We start from the raw sequence: 16,794 nt of genomic DNA, 5'->3' as shown, positions 1-16,794 counted from the left end.
ATGGGAAGTGTTGGGCAGTCTTAATAGGCAGTTCTTCAGTACAATACCTTATAGCAGGGATCATATGTTCCTGACAGCTTTAGCACCAGTCTCAAATTTAAGGCAGTCTTGACAGTCTGGACCCATTGCTGATTTAACTGATAACTTCTGGGCTGAGAATTTAGTTTTTGACCATGTTTTTAGCATTACTGTATCTTTTTCTATTACAGCAATACTCAACTAAATTTGTTAGTGTTTGTCCTCTTCTGTCAAAAAAGGCCTTTGCCTGAGCTTGTCTGCTGAAAGGAGGTGTATTCTTATTTGCTAGATTTTGAACTAGCCACCTTCAGCAAGCAACTTTATACAAATGTAGTACTGTGATTCTTAGTATTTTTGGAAGAATGCTCAGCTTGGGATAGAAATTGATCATAGATTTTTAGTATCTATTTTATACCAAAGGCCCCAGGTTTCAGTTTCCTTCTTGTACTAACAGTTTGGATTTAAACCCCTTATTTTCTCCAGCTTCATAGAGATGGACTAGCTCTGTCTGTACAGAGTTATGTAGTTCAACACCTATAGAATTTGAAGAGGTATAATCAGGGAAACTAAATGAGAATAATTCCATGCTTTCAGAGGTAGAATTTCTGTGTATCTAGCATGTTGCTGCTGTTCATTAAGTTGTACTTCGGAGAAAAACAACTATTTTATAATCTGTTAACGTCATTAATTATCCATAACATTTTTACAAGCTAAAAGTATGTTTGATGTTTAATATTGATATAAATTTCTTATCTCCTCATTTCTCTTCACAGAAGAATTACTGTCCTCTCAAGAGAAATCTCCAAGTTCAAAGGAAGTTGTAGTAAATGTGGACTATAGCAAGAAGACTGAGACACACACATCTAAGGCTTTTTCTCCACCATCGAGTGAAAAAACTCCTGGTCTGCATAAAGGTAATTTTCTAGTTAGGTGTGAGATTGAACCATTCTTTTTACAGAATTGAATTACAAGTTATTGTTTTTGTCTTGGACTTTCCAGGCATTTATACTCTCTGTATATTATTTGAGTAGTCACTTTGGAAGTGTAAACAAAAATTTTAAATCCTTGATGCATAAAGTTAGGTTTCAAGATCTTAGGCTCCTAAATAAGAAGCTTGAGTTGTTTTTTGTAGAGATAGTGAGAACTGTAGGCACTAACCACTATTTGAAACGTAGGCCAAATCTTTATATGCAAGCTTAACTTTAAGACTACCAAGGTTAGGAAATGTTGACCTTAAATTAGAACATTTTAATTAAATGCACATTAAGAACACATTTTAAAATGACTTGACACGTTGCATTAATTTATGGAGGAAATGGGTTTTAATTTTTTTTTTAAGACAAACCCTACGGCTGTGTGAAGTATTAATACATTTTAAGAGTTAATCCTTATTGCAGGAAATGGTAGACCTCATCCATATTGTGGTTATTTTCTCATGGTGTGCTGCTTCATTTTATGCCTCATTTTCCAAATGTATACACTACTTGTATCTTCATTAACATCACAAAAGATATTAATCTTTATTTTGTATTTTTTTAAACATCTTCCAGAGGAGGAAGAAGATGGCAAGACTCCAACACAACCACTGTTGAAAAAAGGCAGGCATTTCCATCTTTTTGTTATAATCCATTTTTTCCATACTGCTACCTTCAATTTTCTTTTTTCTCACTCCTTAATGTATAGAGTGTCAACCTTTGAGGTGGTACCATGGGTGTCTGTTGAACTTGGAGTAGAAAATTCAGGGGTCAAATTGTGGTGGTTCTCTGTCCTCCCATGAAATAAGCTCTCTTCACATGAGTTGGCAGAAACAGTCACTGCATCTAATAGGTGTGCATATGTTCAGAATATGACTGTGCATATTTTATGAAGTTTCCTGAACTTGGTTCTACCTCAGTGGGGTTTGAATGTGTCCATGAGGTCTGCTGGGTTCCTTAATGACGCTCACATGCCTCTCTGTGCTCCTTGATTTGGGGTGAAAGGAAGGAAACTTTCTGAAATGCTACTCAGTTCTAGTGCCAGAATTCTAATTTATTCCTTTCTGTATAGGTTTTTAATAAGATCATCACTATAGCATCTGAGACATCACTCAGACCATGCAGCTCAGTTCATGCTTCCACAAGCAATGAAATGGTTAACTATGTTATACTCAGTTTATCACAATTGAGCATCTTAGTGAATAATTCACAGAAATGAATGGGGCTACTCACACTTTTCAGTTATTGTTCCAGGCTCTCCACAGATTCAGGCAAACATTGCTTTATCCATTATCCTCTGTTCACATTTGAGGTTTTCTTCACAATTATAACAGCTGGAGACTCTTATCATTTTTTAAATGAAAGCAGAGATTGTGGAGACAAGATGGTGGCTTGGGAAAAGTGCCAGTATGCTGTACTATTGTGTACTGACCAAAATTTATATAAATTTATTAATTCAGTTAATTGTAGTCCAAACTAGGAATTTAATTAAAAAAAAAATCATACCTTTTGGTTTATGAACTAAATATCAAGTAAACTGTCTGCTGTATCCAAATCTAAGTTTGATTAAGAAGAAGGGGGTAGAAGGTTTTTTATCCATCCATCTCACCTGTGTCTGTTAGATTTATTCAGTATGTCATTTAGTTTCTTTCTCAGTTTTATATATATAGCTTCACTATCTTAACTAAAAATGTCACCTTTTTAATTGCAGCAACTAAATGTTCTGTAAAATTTTTGTAAGCCCCGGGACCTACAAAAACAGTCTTTATTCTGTACGTAAAGTACTAGACAAATACTACTCCTGGGGGAATTCTGTGCTACTGTGCAATGCAGAATTTGTGCAGAATGGTCCATGCAGAATTTAATTTTTCTCTGCAGAATTCGTGCGGCAGAGCTGCTGGCTGCCACTAGGGGCCACTGGACCTGGCAGAGCCCAGCTCCCTGGTTTTCAAATAGAAGACACTGTGGATGGGAGGGGGAGGGAGCTGGAGGGTTCCTGGCAGCTGCAGTTCTTCGCATGCCCTGAAGGAAGGAGGGGGCATGCTGGAAACTCTATACAAGTCTGGGACCCAGCATCAGTTTCTCACTCTGGATCCCTGGACTATGAGGGGTGGGTGTCTGAGGCCAGAGGGGCAGAGGTTTCCCCCAAGATGTGCACAGATGGCACGTGTCACACACCCAGACCTAGGTGCCCAACAAAAGCATAAAAGAGAGATAGGAATAGGGTTGTCGTAGGGCTTCTTTAACTCTTCACTCCTGGGGGAATCGTTTGTTGTCTGTATTGTTATAGACATGCTTGCTGACAGGTACTTTGAAATAAATTACCAAAATAATTGAAACTGGTGTGATTATGTTGTGTTATTTTGACAAATAAAATATGAAGAATTTTTGCAGAATTTTAAAATTATGCACAGAATTTTAAATTTTTTGGTGCAGAATTCCCCCACGAGTAAAATATTAAGCATCAAAATGGACTCTGTTTACAACCTTACTTTTTTTTAAAAATGCAGATGCATTAAGGAAGTTAAGAAATTAAAATAATATTTCAGAAGTGGTGTTTTCTAAAATATTTTGTCTTGGTAAAAAGCTTGAGACAATATTAAAGAACCCACAGATGTGTTTTGGTGAAAGAAGACTAGCAGGTCTCCTCTTCAGTATGAGATACACATGGAGCAGCAACAGTACACCCACTGTTGCTCTGAAGTATGTTTTTGATGTTTGGACCAGACTGAGGGACCCATAAGTGGAGAGAGAGAGAGAGAGAGAGAGAGCCTTGCAAACTGTGCTTATCCACCAAAGGTCTGCGTGTTGATGAGGTCTGCTGAGTTTTTAATCTCTTTCAGAACAGCTCGTGAAATCTGCAAACTCCTTAAGCTTATCTCAGTATACATTTTTACAAGTCCATTTAAGCAAACTATAAGGTCTGAAAATAAATATTTCTAAAGTCAGATTTCTTTTAACACAGAAATATTGGAAAACATAGCAATACTACAATGCTGAGTGTGAGATTGGGGGGATTAAACAGTTTTTCTTAAATCTTTTACAAATTCTTTTTTCTCAATTTGCTAGACTCAAAAGGTCTACATGCTCCTTTAAACTTGGCTGACCAAAGACTTCTTGATGCTAGCTCTCAGTTTCAGAAGAAACAAGGCAAAAATACTATTGATGTTTGGTGGCTTTTTGATGATGGAGGTAAGATAATTTGTAATGATGAAAAAAGCACTTGGCAATGGGTATCAATCATGCCATCCATAAATTGTGGATTTGCACTATTAAATAGAAAGTTAACATTACATATTAACTACTCAATGTATTCCTAAATATTATGGTCTAATGCAGGTTTGACATTGTTGATTCCTTATCTTCTGACAACCAAGAAAAAATGGAAAGACTGTAAGATCAGAGTATTTATTGGTGGAAAAATAAACCGGATAGATCATGACAGGAGAGCGTAAGTTAATCTTAAATTTTAAATGAAACATTTATGATATTATGGAACTTTGTAATCATGCACAACAAATGCTTTTCTTATTTAATAATGACCTTTTTCTGTTACACTTGAACTGGGATGCTAATACCTGAATTCTAATTTATTGGAGCTAGTTAATATAGCGTATGATCATGTTGTTGGTTAAAATAACAAACAACTTTTGAAACATTTTACGCTACTTTGTGATTAAATCTCTAAAGCATAAAGAAAATTTAGCCTTTACTAATGTTTTTTTTTTAATTTCGCAAATAGTTTGTGTTTTTGCTGTTTTTAAAAGGAGCTGAAACTAATATGACCCAACCACAACAGATTATAAATGTTGACTTGCATCCACAAAGCTAAGTCTAAGAACCATTATGATGTGTTAACTATCCCACTTCTGCAAGGTTAGAATACTCTGTGAGGTTAGAGTAACACCTAAATATCAATAGGTGTTAGGTGCCCAATATCTCATCTAATATAGCAAAGAAATAGGGACCCAAATTGGCAGTCTTTACTCACCTTAGTAAGAAAAGGCTACAGAATTGGGCCATAAATTGACAGGTCTACTGAATGGTGGGATATTTATACTTTTTTTCCTCATCCTTTCCATAAAAAGTAATACAGGACAATCGAGGGTAGTTACAAAAGTTTGATTATTTAGTTTAAGATGGCACGTACTTATATATATTAAAAAAAAAGTGGTAAATTTTGCACCCGTACTGTATACATCCTTAAACAGAATGAAATGGCATTTAGGAAACTGAAAGTTACCTTTAGGATCTTAAAGATCCCTCTTATTGGAACTAAGGTGTCATTGATGGCATACCTTAATGTTTCCTTCATAGGTATCTGCAAGGCTGCTACCTGAAATTCTGTACACACATTAACACATCAGTATTCTCTCTTGATGTGGCATTTAGATCTGAGGTTTACTTTTGAAGAGCAGTTCACCAGTCCTTGCTTAAACTTAAACAAGTGGGAATAGAAAGAGACCACTTGAAAGAAGAAGAAAATTACTATAGTAACTACAGCTCCTCAAGAGTCTCTACATAATCACAATTCTCTTCCATCTTCCTCTTTTCCTCAGAGTTCTACTAATAGGACTCTTGGGTTTAGCAGAAGGACTGAAGAGGTTGAGACTACAGTCTTTTTATAACCTCTGCTCCAAATATTTGGTGCCATGCAAAAGTATTTATATGGCCGCAACATGTACTGTATTCCATACAGTTTCTGACACTTAGGTACATCCTGGTATGATTATATAAAGGAAACTAGTTGTGTGTGCACACGCACACTACAATTTCTTTGTATATTTAAAGTTTCCCTGGTTACTTTTCTGAAAACCTGAATACTTAAAGTAAATTAAGGCTGCATTTCTAGTGATGGGAATTCAAAGTTTGGAAAGCCTGTTGGTTCAGTTCTGTAAAACAGCTGGTCAGTATACAAATAAGTTATGACATATGAATCTTTTGGCATAACTAGAATGATTCCATTGTCCAAAAGTTGGGTTGGCTTAAGTACTCCTGTATCCTCTGAAGCAGTATTTCTGTTTGAATGACTCTTAAACACCTGGAGATGGCATTTAATTTTTGTTGCAGGAAATCCCAACTTCTGGTGTTAAACAGATAACAAACTAAACATTTCTTTTGTGTTAAAATGCCTCAATTTTTTAAGGGCAGTTTTCAGTACAGGGTTCAATTCCTTAAAAACTTTGTGTCTTTTTTTTAAGCATACTTCTAAATGAGCCATCAAGACATGCCAATGTCTAGAGTATTTGTATGATTTTTGCTGAAACTGTTGTTGTGCCTCACTCTCTTTTTATGCTTACCTGTGTAATTCCAAATTAGATTGTTTTTAGAGTCCATCTCTGTTCTGTAAACAAATCTTAGTATGCTTTTGAGTCCTATAAAAATGTTAATTGACAAAATATACTATACAACAACATATCTATATTTTTTTTACATTTAGGATGGCTACTCTGCTCAGCAAATTTCGGATAGATTTCTCAGACATAATGGTCCTTGGAGATATTAATACAAAGCCAAAGAAGGAAAAGTGAGTTGACAAAAATGTTCCAGAAAGACACATCATTTACTAGTTGCATTCTTAATTTTCTTCTGTAACATGAAAAGCAGTATTTAATTCTTCTGCATAAGTATTTTGATAACTAAGCTAGATGGTTACAAAGACTAAAGCTTTCAGAGAACAGTACAGGAGGTGAGCTCCTAGTGCCAAGCAGTATTGGTTTAGACTCTCATAATTAGAGAGACACCACAAAAATGCTAGATTCTAATTTCAACAAAATGAATTAATATCTAGAGTAATTCTACCCTAATGGAAAGAGGGGTGAATTCACACAAACTAAGATAAAACTTGTATTTTCTTGTTTTATCCATATTCATATACATCTCTAAACCCAAAATCATGATGTGCATATCCTGATCTCTAAATTGTGTTTCAGTTAAATTAGCTCAACAAATGCATGGGAAAATCCAAGCCCTGCTGGAATTATCATATCCAGAGAATCATATTAAATATTTTACACTTCTCAAGCTTGAACAATTTGGCTGACTACAGCTGATTCCTAATACTACCAGTGCCTAGAAGACCTAACACATCAAAAGATTGAGCATCATCTTCCACCTGTAGTCTTGTCCAGTATATATAGAAGATCTAAAATATGTGTCCAAATGTCTTTGAAAATTCATGCAGTAGAGTAATTTGAACCAGTTGCTTTTCAACAAAGCCCCGCAGGTGCTGGAAATATTTGTCTTGAATTCCTAAATTGAGTTCTAATGCATATGTTCATAAATTTGATGGATAAGTATTGCTCATCAGAAACTTTTTTTGATAAAATATTTATACTGAAACTATACATTGTAGATGAACAAACTAAATAATAGCATCCTAGATTATCTCTGGTGTTTTGTCTTTTAAATATCCTGATTGATATGACAGCTGTTAGAGGCAGGTAAAGCATTTTGAGACACATGTATAAGATCTTCAGGGACTTACTGCAGAAATTGGCACAAAGTGATACAGAATATAACTGCAGAGTCCTAAAATGCAGCAGTGGGAGAACTATTCAACCCTTCTGAAAATCAGGCCACTTAGATTTCTAGCTTTCACTGTATAGTTATGGAAATTTTTGATATCAGATAAATTTGATCTGCATAGTAGGCATGAGCTTTAGGTACATCTTGAGCAAATTTCCAAAATGGTCCCTGCATCCCTGCAGTATGACCCATCCATGATAAATGTAGTGGGCCAGGTCTTCTGCCTTCTGAAGTCCCATTTGTGCCTGTCCAGTAGCACAAACTGGATTTAAAGTTATCCTAGTGAGCTGCTGGGAATTATCACAAATGTCTGGATGGTGTACAGCTGGCTGTTTATCACCTTTTCATGGCCCCATGGGGTAAAAAGCATGCTCAGGGCAGGAGTGAGTGTGTCCAAAGTGTGCTGAGTTCCACCAGCCTAGGTGTAGCTAGGATGCATGCTGCTGTGAATTTGACTACATTGTGAAGTATCTAGAGAGAGCTTTTTAGCGCAGAAATAGAGTTCTAAGTGACTGCAGGAAAACAGAAATGGATTTTTTTTTGTTCCCATTTAATACTGGTGACCCATCGAGTTAGTCTGATTTCTTCACTCTGAGATCATGTGTTGTGTGATCTATGTGGAATGATAAAAATGTATTTATCCAAAACTTTTGTCATCAAAACTTCTTTGAATTCCAATTTCTCTCAAATCTGCTTGAGTTAAATTGATGGCTGTTGTTTACGCGTCTTCATTTTCTTTATCAGAAGGCTGTTACTCTCCCTCTTGAAGCTTGTCATTTTTTTTTTTTCCTTTTTAAAAATGTTTTCTTACATTTCTAATGGAGTGAAACCAGCATAGCGCATTCTTCTTTGTTAATGATCTTCAGTCTAGACCATTGTTGTTAGAAAAAACAAATCAATTCTTTATATAGCTTTGAAATCTAAAAGACACTTCCCACAATATTTAAGTTTGAGAGTTAATATCTGCTTAAAAATATTAACATTCATAGGTGCTATTTATTAATTTATCTTTCACAAACTAGCAGGTTTCTAGTATCAAAACATTTTGAGGTCTATACTACCCTTAATATATGTGCATAACTCTTATACATGCATAATCAGTACTCAGTAAAAATATATCTGATTCTGTTTATTGAAACCAGTCAGGTCATGTCAAAAACTGGTTAGTTCAACTGCAAATAAAGCATACATTTTTATTCCATTGAAAGCATCTGCATGGTGAAGTCCTTTAGAGAACTAAAGGATGGGTGCAGACAGGTTAGCGTGTTTAAAGTTTTGTATGTGTATGTACTGGTACTGAATACATTTCTAAACGCAAATATTATTCACTCTGTCCTTAGTTAAAATTTCTAAGAATGTTATGTGATCATGGGATAGAATATAATATCCTTATTAATTTTGGCATTAAATGTAAAATTTGATTGCCAGTTCTTTTAGCTTTAAAATGTTGGGTTTGGTTTTTTTGTTCAAACTTAACTTTTGAATAAGGACATGATTATAAATAACTAATTGTTGCCACTAGCATGTAGAATATGGTCTACAAGGCAATAGTAATGCAGAAGTTCTGCATTTGTCGAATTTTCTGTAATTGGCTAAAATGGTGTAATAGTCAATTGTTGTACAACAAACTACTGAACTGAACTGATGTGTGGTTGTACTTTTCCATTTTAGATGTGTTTGTAAAAATGGCCAGCCTGAAGTTCTAGGGGCAAACCAAAGGAATGAGAATTTCAGTTGACATTACTTCTGATAATTAGCCACAAACCATACAAGAGTTGTGAAGAGTTTAGAATATTTTTCTGTTGTATGGAAAATCACAGCTGACACAAACTCTTTTCTGTGTACCAATATCTATTTTTTAAAATGTCTATTGGTTAAAAATCCTTCTAGTATTGCAGCTTTTGAAGAAATGGTTGAGCCATTCAGACTCCATGAAGACGATAAAGAACAAGACATTGCAGATAAAATGAAAGAAGATGAGCCTTGGAGAATAACAGATAATGAACTTGAGCTTTACAAAACTAAGGTACCCCTTCTTATCTTTTAATTATTGTGTTGATTGATGTTGACAAAGAGTGCTGATCCTACTGTGTCCCATATACCCCATTTTAATGAACTGATTTTTTTTAGCTTCTTTGTTCCATTACTGAATGTGAGTGAGAGAGAGAGACTTGAATAATCCATTGGCTCACTCATCATTGTACAGTAGGAAATGCTCCTTCAGGGGCTTAAGTCATCAGTAACTGCAGAAATTAATTTAAAAGGAGTTTTTGGCCCCTATAAATAAGTACGAGTATGGACCAATGCAGTGTTCTTTTCCTGAATCTGCAGCCAGCTTGATTGCTTCTGCAAACATAAACACAGGAGACTAACAACTCTTAAGGTCTACTGTTGCTGTTCCAAGCCCTATTTAAGCAGAGCAAATACAAGAATTAGGAAAACTTGACTTTTGCAGAAGCAAGTGCTGGAGCTGGAAGAAGAGGAAGAAGACCCAGAATGGCACCTTGGGGAAGGTGTAGATTAGTATAGGAGTTTTGGATAAGAGGCACAGGCCTGCACAGCAGTATCTTGAATGCTGAGGGAGGGTAGAATAGTGGAACCTCACAGCAGGAGGGTCTAGGATGTGGGTGTGAGAGGAGGTATGGGGGAATAGGAAGGAATCTTCTCCCTTCCAGCAGCCAGAAGTCCTCCAGGAAGAGAATTTCACTTTTATAACAGCTGCTAGCTAGAAACTGACATGAGTGTTCAAGAACAAAATCTGGGAAGGAATCCAGCAACCTCTCTTGTTCTGGGCAACTGAGGAGGTGGAAGATCTGGGCTCTTCACAAAAAAAACCATATCCCTGGACTCTTTTTCTGATGGGTTTTCCTCTCACCTTTTTGGTTTAGCTTTTGTTAACATTAAACTTAATCATCTGGCTTAAAAGTGTGTCTGGGTAAATTTTTTCAAACACTGAAATTTGGACACTAGGATATAAGCTTGCTTTACAAACCTGAATGATTTATTAAAAGTTGGAGGGAGGGATACATTATTTATAAACAACACGGCAATCCATTTTGGCACCCTATAGCTCATTTCTTGAATAAATGAAAATTGTATTTGATTCTGGATTGTTGAAATAATGAATAGATCTTCTTAACAAAATATTTTGGTGTGGTGTGTGTGTTCCATTTTAATTACAGAGCCATCGCCAGATTAGGCTAAATGAGTTGCTGAAGGAACATTCAAGTACAGCTAATATAATTGTAATGTAAGTAAAGGTTGAATATTTTTATGGCTTTTATACTATTTACACTGTGATACAGTAACACTATTACTATATGAATTAATAGATAATACAATTTATTTTGTGTATTATCCTAGGTACAGTCTTTTAGAGTGCAAGGTAGAATTAGAGAGAGTGTTTTGTAATTTAGTTTGTGACTCATACAGGCATTCTGCTGCTTTTATATTAATTGTTCTCTATCTCCTTGAAATTCCTCTTTAAAAACAAAAATCTTCCATGAAGCCTTCCATCTACAGTTATCATGTATCCCGTTTGCTCATACCTGCCACTACATATTTTTTGTACTGTTGTACCCATCCCTACAGTACAATTGGATTGCAAACTCTTCAGTGTAGAAATTCTTTTTAATTTGACACATCCTGCTCTTTGAACAAAACTGTGTAAGTTGTTCAATGCTCTCTGAAGCAGTAAAAAGATGATGAAACTTGAGCAATACAAATAAATATTTTATGGGTTCCAGTGAGGCAAGAATTGAAGGATACTGCCAATATGGAGGAAGGGGCTGGTGGGCAGGATAATATGACTGTAGACTGTGAGACTAAGTGAGGAGAACCATTCTGCCATATGAGTGAAATGCTGTCCTGTCCCCGCACCCCCCCGCTCCTGCTGAAAACTCTTGGTGCAGAGGTTAAGATTTTAGGAGTGGATAGAATAAAGGTGAACCCTGATATGTCAAAAATAGATTACAGTTGAGTCCATGTACATTTTTAAGACAATTTTGGCTCAAAACCAATTAATTTCTTAGCGCTCAGAATTGTGAACTGACTTAAGTGTAGTCTTAAAAAAAAAAAAAAAAAATGAAATGGGTTAGAATTAAACATTTAGTAATTTCCACCTTTTCTATGAGTTTAAATTGTATTTTTCTATTTATGCAGTACTACTACTAGTCTGACTTACTTTTAAACCACTCTTCATTTGTTTTCTTCTTTGTTCTGCAAATTGTAGGAGTTTGCCAGTTGCACGAAAAGGCGCAGTATCTAGTGCACTATACATGGCCTGGTTAGAAGCTCTGTCAAAAGACCTGCCACCAATCCTCCTTGTTCGTGGGAATCATCAGAGTGTTCTTACCTTCTATTCCTAAACACATTGCGCAACATGCAGCTGTGATTAAATGGTACTTCAGTGCCTGGAGGAGAGTGACTAAGATTATTAACATCACAAAGGCAAAAAGTGACTCTTCTTTCGCTATTCCACTGACTTGAAAGCACACAAGGAAAGTCACTGTATTTCTAAAGTTGTGAAATCTTCAGTTTTATTCAAATTCTTCTGTAACTTAATCTTGCTTAATGGGGAGGATTCCTTGTTAGACTGAAGAACAAGAAAACAAACTTTTTCTTTGCTACTTGAATAGCAGCAATAAAAGTGTTTTTATTTTTGATCAATGAAAGGATTATAGATTTATAAAAGCCTTTTAGCCTTGAGGTGCCTTCTGAAATTAACCAAACTGCATCCATACACCCTATTTTTGGTAAATTTATATAGAATGTCAAAATCTGCCTTCAACTAAGACTTTAGTTCAAACTTCCTTTAGTTTCTAGTCTCTTCCATCTTACAATAAAATGAATGCTGCTTTTCAGTCTTCCATCAAGCTATTATTTTTAGTACTGTATGTTTTCTATTCAGAATTTTTTAATATCTGTTAGATTTGAAACAAAGGTGGGGACAGGTCAGATGGAATAAAAAAAAAAGTTATTGTCCAAGACTTTGTACTACTAAACTTGTACCATTAAAGCTAATTGTGCTAGACACATAAGAGGATCTTTGGAGGACCCTTTTCTCAGGTTTGACAGTGTCCTTCTTTCAATTTAAAATTTGTGATCCCTATAACTTTGATGAAGGTTATTGTGTCAGCCTTCACTCTGTAGCTCTAATATGAAGCTGTACTCCTGTTGTAGACTGAAGATAAGGTCTTTTTTTTTAAAAAAAAGACCTGTCTTAGTTCTTGGCCTTCAGATATTGGTGTCATTTAGTTTATTTGACGGAAGGCTTGAAGGAGCAAATATGAGCTATGTGATGCCATCTAACAGAATACTGTAAACACTATGTGGAATCTCTCTAGGCCATCCAATATAAAATGTAAAAACTAAAATTCTGAATATTTCATCAAATGGTTAAATGGACCGCTAGTTATTAGGGGAGATGTTTTTAGGTCAATTCATTCAATTGTCAAACATTGCATTTAGTCTTAATAAATAAATACTCAGGCTTAATCTAGAAATTTAGACTTATCATACATGATACTTTAAACATTTTTCATGTTTAATAAAAACTGCCAATTTTTGTGCCCTTCCAGTGTATGTTTTGACTACTTTACAATTTAGTCTCCTAAATAAAAAACTTCACTTGAGCCTTTATCCAAAGGTGAGTAAAGTGAACTATTTTTTAAATTCCTATATATTTTTCAGGGAAGGATTGCCTAAAACATTTCACAACCTCTAGTCTAGATATTGGTATTTGGCATGTCACATTGCTAGTGCTTCAATGATTTTCATTGAAGATGATCCATAGAAAAGATGTATTTTTATGCTTTACATAGCATTATATTAAATGCTCAGTAATCGTTCCTTTTGAAAGACAAAGCTATTAATCATTGTGAGGCAAGATACAGCTTCAAGTAGTTACAATTGGAGATGTGTTCTATGCTTTATCCACAGTGCAGTATATGCTGTCGTCAGGTCATTGGTAAGTCACAAAATAGTCTCCATTTTTGCAGTTGATGTCTACCAATGTGCATCTGAATCAGTTAAATTGTTTCAAATTTTTTAAAAGGCAGCATTTTTTCCTGCCAAGTACGAAGTAAATTAATGCTAACGTGGGCCTAGTTAAGACACAATTTGTAATCAAACAAATTCTAATAAGTGCTTTTTCCTTCCAGAAAGAAAAACAAACAAACTTGTGACAGCATCATTGTGTCTGTTACAGGTTTTGCAGTGCTTGTTGAGGTAGGGTTGTCACATTATTCCGTGAACATGGAATCATTGCCATGTTTCGTTCTTTGTTTTTTAAACAGTTGGACAATAAAGCATGAACTTAATGCTGCTATCTTGAAAATATGCACAGGTACACTTATTTAAAGTTTTGCCCATTCAGGAAATCATTGCTTGTTATCTGTAATGCAGGAACCAAATGAAGTGTGTGTATACATGCATATATGTGTATAAAATTATATAAAATATATCTAAATATGCATTTGGGAATAGGGAGGGAATTGTAGTCTGTGAAATAATGTAGGATGCTTTTCACATATGCACTCTCAGAACTTCACTAATACTAGACACCAGATCAACAGTTTCAACATTTGTTGTAACACACTCTAATAAACTTCAACAGTTACTGGTACTTGTTAGCCACAGATGTTATATAGTGACATAGTCATTCCAGTTTCTATTTAGTCTATATAAACTTTGATTTTGAAGCCAAATTTTTTTTTAAGTTCCAATCATTGTTAATGACTTGAAATATAAAATTTCTCATTGACACATGGCAATTTCATTATTTCTGTAGATGAAATTTTTATGGGTTTAGAAAGAGCAACAATTGCTGAAGAAATCAATTATTTATTTGTTTTATGTTCATTAATGTTTGACTGTATTTAGGTTTCTTTACTTTTACATACATTTCTTTTTATATGCTTTTCTGACATTACATATTTAAAAATGAACTATGGAAATAATTTAAAGATTTGAGCTTGGGTGGGTATTTAGTTATCCACTGGGTTTGAAAATGTAATATTTTGATAATACTGTACTGTAACTGTCACACAAATGCTTTTTCTAATGTTTTAACATTGAATATTGCAGTTACTACTTTGTATGAGGGGTCACTGCAATAAAAGGAAGTGAATTCAATAAAATTGTCTAACATAGCCTATTTTTATAAAAAAAAAAAATTGTTTGCAATATTTTCAGTCCCTTCCTGATGCATGGCATGTGATTTCTGATACATGAATTTGTGTACTTCAGTTCTGTGACCACTATTATATTAAATATAACATTTCTTATTACTATCTAGCCAGTGAATGGTTTGGAAAAACAACTGGTGCTGCTGCCAAGTAGCAGACCTACCCTCTACCAAATTAATAATTGTGTCTGCTGGCTTCAAAAGGAATAGCATCTAAATTTTCTTAGCTGAATGCAGAACCTTTGAAGGGAATATATGTTAACACAACTCCTCTCCCTGTCCCCCCACAAATACTGTCCATTCCTCAGAGTCCACAAGAAAGAATGCAGACCTACCAGCAATATATAGAATATTTATTAAATGTGATATTAGATACTTGAAAATGTACTCACAATAGGAATGCCATTTGTTTCTTTGCCTCTCAAAGTATTAGATGCAACTCCTAAATATTTTTCTGACAAACTGGAAATTTTCATATGGCATAGGCAGAGTCCTTTGGGAGTAACCCCCAACATTTCCATTTTGACCCCTCTATGTTGTGTATTAAGCCTATATTTTTGTTGCTTTCTAGTGACAATATAGCAATAAGAGAGAAAATTTATTTACCTACTGATGAGTTTTAATTTTGTCATTTAAATTGTTATGCTAAGATCCCAAATTTCTAAGCTGCTAATTTGAAAACTAAGAAATTGTGAAGCATAAATAAGAATGAAAACTCGTATTTTCCTCATCTTATAGGAAGGAACGCAGGCAAAGAATTAGGCTCTCAAAGCCATGACTCCTCCAACAGAGCTGGAGGACTTAGCCTCCTTAATTCATTTTGGAGTTTTTCAGATTCCTGGTATGAATGATTAGATGAGAACAGAATATCTCATTGCAGAAAGAATCCCTGGTGAATCCAGAATACTTCTATCCTGTGCCCGTACTTTATTGAAATAGTTCCTGACCATTTTTAAATAAAATACTTGATCCATTTGAAAGATCCATGCAATAAACCCATGCCTACACAAAGATGCTGTCTGAAGTGGGAGAACTGAGTTAAAGGTAAATGCAAAGCAATATTTATTTTGCCCTTTACTGCTATTTGTTAAACAAAGACTGTCAATTTATTTTCCCCCAAATACTGATATCTTACATTTAGAATTAACAGGTTCTAACTGGCTTTTTTTGCTGGAGGGACTGTTTGATTATATAGCCCCATCACCATAGTATCTGAACACATCACAAACATCAGTGAATTTTCCTCACTCTTAACTCAGGAACACTGTCCTTCCCTAGAAAGGAAACTCATGCATAGAGATTACATGACCTTGCCCAAGATCACACAAGAGGTCTGACAGTTGGGAATTGAACCCAGATGTCTTTCTAGTCCAGTGACTCAGCTGCAGCTCAGGTTACAATTTTCAGGTATCAAAATTTTACACTGGTAGTGGGTGGTTGGAAGACAAATGCAGCAAAAACGTAAAATAGGCGGTTTCAAAACTAAAAAACCCCAGAAGGATCCACTATAGAATAAAATAGGGCATATGTTTAAAAACTACCAATTGGACATAGAGCATGTGGCTGGGGCCCTAATAAAGTGATTAAACTTCAGAGTCCCTGGGGTGTTGATGGAGAAATGTTGCTGCAGAGGTAGCACACCTGTTTCCCTCCATCAAGACTTTTCATAATCTCCAGGGGAAATCTGCCTGATTAAGCTCTCTGTTTGTGGAAGTGGAGGAGGCAATCCTAGAAGTGTAGGACTGAAAGGGTGCTCGAGAAGTCATCTAGTCTGGTCCTCCGCCCTCAAGGTAGGACTAAGTAATAATTAGACCATTCCTGCTTACCCTGTTCTTAAAAACCCTCCAATGATGGAGATTCCACAACCTCCCTAGGCTAGTACTCTAACACTGGACTATCCTTCCTCTGGCTCTTTGAAAGGATGTCCCTTCCGTCCCAGGCTCTTTTTGTGTGAATGGGGTATGCGAAGCCAACTGCTGTATCCCCTCTGCTGTTGCTGTTTAGCTGTGCGTGCTGCCCATTGAATTGCTTTCACTGTGCAATAGGTTCCCTGCCTAGCTGTGACAGCAAGAGATTACAGGGCTTGGG

The 16,794-nt window shown here is 35.5% G+C and overlaps 1 protein-coding gene across 2 annotated transcripts in view; it reads left to right on the top strand.

Annotated features, from left to right (window-relative positions):
- SLC12A2 (solute carrier family 12 member 2) overlaps positions 1-14,671 on the top strand; it is a 107,517-nt gene extending 92,846 nt beyond the window's left edge. The window contains exons 20-27 of one of the 2 annotated variants that reach the window (XM_067569259.1): positions 792-932; positions 1,569-1,616; positions 4,062-4,184; positions 4,332-4,443; positions 6,433-6,519; positions 9,411-9,546; positions 10,703-10,770; positions 11,752-14,671. In XM_067569259.1, coding sequence (XP_067425360.1) covers positions 792-932; positions 1,569-1,616; positions 4,062-4,184; positions 4,332-4,443; positions 6,433-6,519; positions 9,411-9,546; positions 10,703-10,770; positions 11,752-11,887 — 851 coding nt within the window. In that variant the 3' untranslated portion in view covers positions 11,888-14,671. The remainder of the gene's footprint in view (positions 1-791; positions 933-1,568; positions 1,617-4,061; positions 4,185-4,331; positions 4,444-6,432; positions 6,520-9,410; positions 9,547-10,702; positions 10,771-11,751) is intronic. The other variant, XM_067569260.1, reaches the window with a different exon arrangement.
- The last annotated feature ends 2,123 nt before the right edge of the window (positions 14,672-16,794 follow it).

This window comes from Emydura macquarii, unplaced genomic scaffold, assembly GCF_026122565.2.
Source record: "Emydura macquarii macquarii isolate MOO-44397 ecotype Brisbane River unplaced genomic scaffold, CSIRO-AGI_Emac_v2 contig_2897, whole genome shotgun sequence".
NCBI classification, from domain to species: domain Eukaryota; kingdom Metazoa; phylum Chordata; order Testudines; family Chelidae; genus Emydura; species Emydura macquarii.
Note: the sequence above shows the minus strand (reverse complement) of the source record. Positions and strands in the feature narration are given on the sequence as shown.